The sequence below is a fragment of the Sinocyclocheilus rhinocerous genome, unplaced genomic scaffold, assembly GCF_001515625.1.
Source record: "Sinocyclocheilus rhinocerous isolate Xijiao unplaced genomic scaffold, SAMN03320098_v1.1 scaffold294, whole genome shotgun sequence".
NCBI lineage: Eukaryota > Metazoa > Chordata > Actinopteri > Cypriniformes > Cyprinidae > Sinocyclocheilus > Sinocyclocheilus rhinocerous.
Window position 1 is genome coordinate 279718 of NW_015644007.1, and position 8279 is coordinate 287996.

At 35.7% G+C, this 8279-nt stretch overlaps 2 protein-coding genes and 1 long non-coding RNA gene across 3 annotated transcripts in view; 2 read left to right on the forward strand and 1 right to left on the reverse strand.

Annotated features, from left to right (window-relative positions):
• Positions 1 to 3269, forward strand: part of LOC107757781 (uncharacterized) — a 17316-nt gene extending 14047 nt beyond the window's left edge. Inside the window, exon 3 of the long non-coding RNA XR_001641966.1 lies at positions 3260 to 3269. This is a non-coding gene — a long non-coding RNA (uncharacterized LOC107757781). The remainder of the gene's footprint in view (positions 1 to 3259) is intronic.
• Positions 1 to 4150, reverse strand: part of LOC107757779 (T-cell immunomodulatory protein-like) — a 130562-nt gene extending 126412 nt beyond the window's left edge. The window contains exons 1-6 of the mRNA XM_016575356.1: positions 3893 to 4150; positions 3561 to 3645; positions 2086 to 2219; positions 1870 to 1927; positions 1458 to 1532; positions 1257 to 1351 (exon numbers count right to left, since the gene is read on the reverse strand). Coding sequence (XP_016430842.1) covers positions 1257 to 1351; positions 1458 to 1532; positions 1870 to 1927; positions 2086 to 2219; positions 3561 to 3645; positions 3893 to 4070 — 625 coding nt within the window. The 5' untranslated portion in view covers positions 4071 to 4150. The remainder of the gene's footprint in view (positions 1 to 1256; positions 1352 to 1457; positions 1533 to 1869; positions 1928 to 2085; positions 2220 to 3560; positions 3646 to 3892) is intronic.
• The window catches only part of LOC107757780 (phosphorylase b kinase regulatory subunit beta-like), an 83339-nt gene continuing 79188 nt past the window's right edge, over positions 4129 to 8279 (forward strand). The window contains 2 exon segments of the mRNA XM_016575357.1: positions 4129 to 4271; positions 6689 to 6775. Of these exon segments, the coding sequence (XP_016430843.1) occupies positions 4208 to 4271; positions 6689 to 6775 (151 nt within the window). The 5' untranslated portion in view covers positions 4129 to 4207.

Consider the following 8279-nt stretch of genomic DNA (forward strand, 5'->3'; position numbering starts at 1 on the left):
AGCTTGTAACACTCCAAAGAGAAAGGAAAAATTGAAATCGCAACATATTTTACCCCTTTAAATGCAGCGATCCAAAAGAGTGAATCTAATCATCATTCAGGCAAAACTTTGCTTCAAGAATGAGCCACACTGCTGACGTGATCTAATCGCTAGCACACCCTGAGCACATGTGAGTTAATGTATTCCTCTTATCGGCAAGACATATCGGCATAATTTTTCATATCGGGCCGATGCCGATATTTACATTTAAAGCCATTATCGGCCGATTCCGATATCAGTCCGATAATATCATGCATCCCTAGAAAAGAACTATTATATTTTTGCAAATTGACTCACATTTGGTTTTTGACCACTAAAAATGTGTACAATTTAACAATTACTCCTGGATCCATATTGAAATTCCATTATCTCTGGAAATTAGCCATATAGGGCCTTAAAAAGGAAGATTCCAAAAGGTAAGTTTGTTAAGACCCAATATCTAAAAGGGCATTAATATATCTTTAATACTTTTTGAGTTACAGGCCTGCAAACTGAAGAAAAAAAAAACTTGAAAAGTGCTCTTTCCCCATTTTTGAATGTTCACACCAAGTCAACAGATTTTACTAACAGACCTACTAATCTCTGGGTAAAAGTAACATCGTGATGCTGCCATATATCTGAAGTCATTTTTAACCCCCTGTAATTTGGCTCTGAATCTCAGGTGAAAATGGCCATTTTGACCCCCCTCTACAAAATAGTGGATTACTCAGTAAATATTCATCCATGACATTTAATATTTTGGCTATCATCACTATGCATGTTTATCTTTCTTCAGAAAAAATATTAGCAAAATCAAAAATTTGAGCCGGGGACCTCTGGTTGAGCTGACATGGAATGACCCTATAGATATAATATCTACAACCTTTTGTGACCTCCACAAAGCATGAGAAAATGAATCAAATGTAAATGTGACTTCATATATTGTTCTGAAAAGCAGTATGAGGAACAAGTCTAATCTAATAAACGTGTCTGATGTGTTAATAATCAAAGAAGTATTCCTAGCATTCCTAATCCATAAATAAATCAAGCAGCACTCAGGGCCGTTCTACGGCAAATGGGCTTCATCAAGGCATCTACAGAAATGCTAACTGAAAGCTACAGAATAGAGAAGTAGCGATTCTCTAAATCAGTACACAGAGCAGCAGAACCTTGCAATACTTTCTCTGACACTTCAAAAGACTTCAGAGTGAAGGAAAGACCATAGTAGCATTACTCACCGGCGGTGAAGTCCTTGTTAAGGTCAATGAAAGCATTGGAATGAGGGACGCGCATTTTGCCTTCCAAGTTGAGAGCCTTCTCGCATTTCAGTTGCCTGACAAACAATAAAACAGCATGCTTTGTACACTGTACACTTGTTTTCTTGACACAGGCAGAAAAACCAAAAACAAGCTATTGCACATTTAGGAAAACATTCTTACCTACTCCTGAGATAGCAAACCTCTGATGAACCATCCACAGATCCAAAAATGTCTGGAATCATGTCCCCATTAAAGCTGTAGTGGAAAAGAGGAAGCAGCATTAGACCTCTGAAAAAGCAAAAACCTTTACAAGGGAAGTTTGCATTTGTACACTAAAGGGATGAGGACTGCAAAACTTACATGATACATTACATTAAGTTAAATTTTGAGGGGTTGCTTTTAAGATATTAGCCAGCAGAACAGTACGTACACTTCCTGACAATAAAAATGTCGGTCTGTTTATCAGAATTAAAGTCAGTGAAAGCCGCAACTGTACCATAATTCCCTAAGGCAAGGTGTTTAAGACCAAGATTATATAAAGAAATAATATTTCCACAATGCCCTTAAATTAAAAACAATATACTGCACTTACTCCATGACAAGGGGCTGATCATCAAAGGTCCTGTTCAGCCCTACCTTACCACTCTGGTCTGTAAGAGAACAGATAACATTCACTGTGCAAATCACTGCTGAAGTATAATTTCTATAGCTGTAAGACCATCAATTCAGGCAGAAATACTGAATAAACGAACCAACTGGAGCCAGGGTAATGTACAGAAAGCACTTTCTTTTATTTTTAAGACCTTACCCAAAGTTTGGTTATGCCCCCAGAAGATGAAGACTGTTTGTGTGGAGAGGTCCTTCTGGTAGCCAGTAACAAGCACATCCATCTGAGAGTCTCCATCATAATCACCCGGGACCACACTAGTTATGCTGAAGTCACTAAGACAGCCAGAGAAACACATGAGGCAATATCAACACAATAAACTCTCACAAAACATGACATATGAAATATTAGTCTGGGGGAAAAAAGTTTTCATATGTGGTTTAGGTTTTACATCATATTTGATATTTCAAGCTGTTATGGCCCATACAATATGATATTGTGATAATATGGAGCTCACACATTCAAGAAGAAAAAAAGCATGTCAATTTTATTCAGAGGCCCAAACTGACAAAATATGCTAAGTTGTTATATACAGGTGCATCTCAATAAATTAGAATGTCGTGGGAAAAGTTCATTTATTTCAGTAATTCAACTCAAATTGTGAAACTCGTGTATTAAATAAATTCAATGCACACAGACTGAAGTAGTTTAAGTCTTTGGTTCTTTTAATTGTGATGATTTTGGCTCTAGGATATTAAGTAAAGATCATGTTCCATGAAGATGTTTTGTAAATTTACTACCGTAAATATATCAAAACCATTTTTGATTAGTAATATGCATTGCTAAGGACTTCATTTGGACAACTTTAAAGGCGATTTTCTCAATATTTTGATTTTTTTGCACCCTCAGATTCCAGATATTCAAATAGTTGTATCTCAACCAAATATTGTCCTATCCTAACAAACCATACATCAATGGAAAGCTTATTTATGCAGCTTTCAGATGATGTATAAATCTCAATTTTGAAAAATTGACACTTAAGATTGGTTTTGTGGTCCAGGGTCACATATGGTCATTAAATGCGATGAAATTCTAATAGCTTGTAATGTAAATCAATGAGATTTTTGTTACAGTATAGCAGACTACATAAAATGTAAATAAACATAAGTTGTCAATGTCTCTCAACAATATGTTGTTTTATGATCAAAGCTCTGTAATTTTAACTGTGAGGAGCAAAACATATAATGCAATGCAATATAATTATATTAGAGAGAAATAAACATTCTTAAAGTCTGTTTTATCTTATTTGATACACACATTTTTAATATAATGTTTCTAAAAAAATGGATAATGAAGTAATCCTAGGTAGCTTCAGTCCAGTAAATGTTTACTTTATTGATAATAATATAAAGTAATTATTTTATTTACTAACTAAAAGTCAAAAGACACATGACACATGTACAAAGATGGCGAACATTTTTAGAATTATGATAAAAGGCTGTTCACTTATTAAAAATGATGAACTATCAGTCAGGTGGCAGAAGGCATATAGAAGATTGTGTACAACAGCTTTTCGGCAACATTTTGATCATGTCGATAATTAAGAGGCCTTAGAAATTAATGTATCGAACGTGATACAGTAGGCTTTATTAGTGTGTGTCAGTGTGTATTCTTACCTAGGGAAAGCCTCTTTAGTCAGATGGACTTTAGGTTTGAAATAAGGAGCTTTAAGATCAGCCAAGAAAATCACCAACTCAAAATCTGAAAGAAACAATATTCTCATGAAATAACACAGAATCAGGGTGTTCAGTACCAATAACACAAACAAATAAACAGTACATAAAAACAGAGTGCAAAGGGAGTATCTTGCCACATCCCCTGTGACATCTTATTAAAACTCACACATATTGTACAATAAGCAGCATCTTACATTACATTAAGTTCAACTTAAAAGGGAAGATTTTGATACATTAATAATCTTAACGTCAGCTAGCAGAACTGTACTTACGCTTCCTGATGATGAAAATGTCAGTCTGTTTATCAGAGTTAAAGTCACCGAAAGCCGCTACCGTACCAAAATTCTCCGGGCCAAATAAATCAACAGTAACGTCCTGCAATGCAAACGTGACATGTTGTCCCACAAAACTTAATAATAACGTCAAAAACCAAGCCCATAACAGCAACATTTTGCTGTTAGCTTCGGTCACCACAAACCGGAACACGGCATGTCGTTCGACGGCAGCCAGCGGAGTACATATAAGCTTTGCGACAGTGTGAGTGCTAACCGGCAGTGCGAGTGTGATGTTGTTATTTAGCTGTCGTTATGGCAAGTCTAGCGGATGTCGGCTGGAAGCTGCTGGAGTTCAAAGCCAGATCTAAGCGATCAGGTTTGGTTTTTTGTGATGCATGGCATTGAGCACGATTAAGCAGTGCGCATTTGCTCTCTCGGTGCATTTTGATCCATTGTCCGTGCTGCAGAAGCGCATTAACATGAGTTTTCTTGTCTGTGTGGCAGAGAGCAGAGCCCAAAGGTCAGGTGTGAAGTTTACGCTGATCAGGGCTATATGTAGAGACTAACTGCACACTGTGCTTCAGGCTTTGAATTTTTAAGGAGTAGCACTTTAAAATACTTCAGTCCCCTTAATGTCTAAGGTTTTGAAAGGCCTTTTAACCCTCTTAATTCAGTGCTCGTTAGCGTCTGCTTCAGCCTGACATTAAAACTCAAAGTAGCCCTTGAAAGGGTTTTCAGAATCCACTTGTTGTTATGTAAGATAGATAAATAAATAAAACCACACATAGTTTCTTCCTGCTAGTTTTGTTTGGTGAAGGCAAACCGTGAAAAAGAGAAGTGCTTGCCCTAATGTTATTCTAAATCTGTATAGAAAAATATTCAATGAATGTAAAAAGTTGCTGTCCTTCTACCTAATATTGTCTTCTTTTGTGTTCTACAAATACAAAAACAGATTTTTTTTGCCATAACAATTTTTTAAAATAGTTTTATTTTTACAGCTTTATAGAAATTAATGATGTCAATATCTTAATGCCTTATTGTCGTATTGAACAGATTAGAGCATTTTGTGATTACAAGCAATCAAGCAGTTGAGATTTGCAATATAGAATATATCGCTTTACATGAGTATGCATGGTGTGAAGTTGGATATACTTATATATCCTTTGAGGTAATCTAGTTTACATTTTGCAGCAATATAAACATTCAAGCAGTTGAGATTTGCACTACTTCACTTTACAATAGGACTACGGATCATTATTACCTTAGAAGTTGCATTGGCATTGTAGCTTATATGGTGTCATGGTCATTTTCGCACATTTTAATTATCATCTCATCCCCTGACGTCAGTCATACCAGATCATCTTTCAATTACGCATAATGTAATTTGTTGCATGTCCATCCAGTAACCATGCCTGAAGAAAATCTCACTGTGTGATTCCATGTAATTTGTCTTTTCTCTCTATTTTCTGCTAACCCTCTGAATTACACTAATGTTGTAGTTTAACTAATAGAGGCCTGGCGTAGAGTTCACCTAATGAAATATGGCCAACACTGCCAATGAAGTGAATGTCCATCGCAAACTCCGGAAACTTGGTAAGTTGGGGCGTAGTGATTGGTTCATGGAAAAGATGCTCGTTACTTTAGAAATAAGAACTTTCCGTTTCAATTTACAAGCATCTGAATGAAGGTTAATAACGGTTTAATTTTTTTAAGCCAATGCATTCATATAACAGTCTTGGTTCAGACTGTTTGATGCCTAATTGAAAATTGGTGCTTAATTGATTTTCTTTTTCATTGCAGAAAATAATAATTCTAGTTTTTCATCTGTAATAATTCATCGGATGTATAGGCTTACGCACAAGTAATCCTTGGTGATATCATGGTTGAAATTCTGTGATTAATGAAATCAGTAATGCAGTCCAGTACCTCTCGTCTCTTTCTGTCAATGTCTGATCAAATCTGTTAACAGAGGGTCTGTATGCTTCTCGAGGCAAGTTACTTTTATATCAATGTGGTGAAACTAAAATGAGGAGTATCTTTCATTTGCCTATTGGATGTGCACTGCTTAGCTGGAGATATCTTAAAAAGAGATGGTTTTGTCCCGGCTACTTAAAAGCTGATGGGAATTATGCTAATTTGCTAGGAAATGTGAATTTTCAGTACCTGAGGTATTGACCCTGGGTCGATTCTATTAAAATGTAAATTGCTCCAAAGTTAAATGTGTCTGAAATAGTGCTGGAGTTGATGGGGTTCCCCTGAATTTCACACCTAGCAGAAAAAGCTGAATTTACTGGTGTCAGGTTCCATTATTCACAGAGTTTGTGCCAGTGCCTTCAATTTTGCAATCAAGCTGTGTGTGTTTGCAATGACGTTCGATTTGATATATGCATTTGGAGAACAATAGCTTTAGTCTTTTGCATTTTGCTTTGATTGTTTTCCTGGCATGCTTTGCTGCCTTTGCACCCCAGTAAATCTACATTTCGCTGCTCTTAGCATTGTAAATGGAACAGAAAACCATTTAGGTTACAGAGACTAAATGAAGCACATTTTGATTTTGTTGAGTCAGCTCAACCTCGGCATACTAAGTGGGCCTGTAGCGGGCCAAAGTGGGCCTGTAGCGGGTCAGTAGTCTATAGTAGCATCATCAAGAAGCCATGCTGACTTTGAAGTATGCTCCTCACTTCCATCCAGGGATAATTGAATTGCATCTAAAGACGAGATAAGCATCACAATATTTCAGATCTATGCTGATTCAAGTGTTCTTTAACATCTGTCTTTGCTTTCTATGATCAGGCTCCATCTATGAACCCCTTAAGCTATCCATACTGCACCGGGAGGATGAGCCCCTTTGGGAGAAACTTGACCGCTACTATAGCGCAGGTGAGAATTTATGTCCAGATGTAATTTGTTTTTCATATAGGTTTAAAAATAGAAGCCGATCTGAGCGTTTTATGAAATGGTTGGCTCCGGATAGTTGGAGAACATCTTTTGAGCACTCTATTATGGTCTTTAAATGAGGCATTTAACCTCATTCTGTCGTGTCATGGATTAATCTAGATGCACCACCTTTTTAAAATTTTAATTACAAGTACAAAATTATAAAGCAATGCATTTAAGGTGTCGAGCTGTGTACAAATTGCAAAGTTACTCCTGATTTTTTTCTAATATAGTTGATCTGTGTATTAAGTGCACTGGTGTTTACTCATATTTAAAAATAATTTAATTTTGGCAAGATGTTTCGTAATTTAATTAGAGGATTCAAAAAGTCTCCAAACCATTACATTTAATTATAATACCCAGCAAATGAGTTGAGTCCAAGCACTAAAAGATTCATTTGGAGCTAGTATGGTTTCTCATTGCTGAGCTCCTCTGTGCATTTTGCTCTTAATCAATACTCATCTCTTTTCCTGCCTACCCTCTTTCTCCCTCTCCTCTCACCTAATCTTCCTTTCAATTTCAGTCTTCAACATGACAATAAATACTGCTATAAAAGATGAAACAGCGTATGTAAGATTAAGAGTTTTCTTGATAGTTCTATTAGTTCCTAAAGATGAAGAATAATCGGTCACTTGTTAATGTTTTTTTGGGGTTATTTAGCTTAGTTTAAATGTATGTGTTATTCGTAAACCACTGATTTAGAATTATCTCCAACTTGTTGGTTGCTGGTTGTTGATGATATCATAATGATTGGTCATTCCCGCAGGTGAGGGTGATCTTGTTAGTGGCAGGTAGGCTGATATTTGTGCTGATGCACTGCAAAAAATAATAATGATAATAATTTATTAATATATTATATTTTGCTCTTGTTTTCCAGTAAACGTCTATAAGATTAATTTTGCTTGAGAAGCAACATGACAAAATATAATAAGATAATAATCCAGTTTTCAGAGAAATCTAACAAAGTATAGCGAGAATTAAAATGTAAAAAATCTGTAAAAAATATACTTTTTGCAATGACTAGGACACATTTATCAATACTTACGCAATGGTTTCATTTGTAAAATGTCTTTAAAAAACAAGAATGACAGCTCTCTACTGTTTAGAATTCAGTACAGTACGTTACATGGTGCATGTTTACATTATAGTACAAAATTGTTCCTTAAAGGGGTCATGAACTGAGAAACCAAAATTTCCTTGATCTTTTGACATACAGTGCTGCTTGAAAGTTTGTGAACCCTTTAGAATTTTCTATATTTCTGCATAAATATGACCCAAAACATAATTAGATTTTCACACAAATCCTGAAAGTAGACAAAGAGAATCCAATCAAACAAAGGAGACAAAAATATATACTTTGTCATTTATTTATTCAGGAAAATGATCCAATATTACATATCTGTGAGCGGCAAAAGTATGTGAATCTCTAGGATTAGCTGTTAATTTG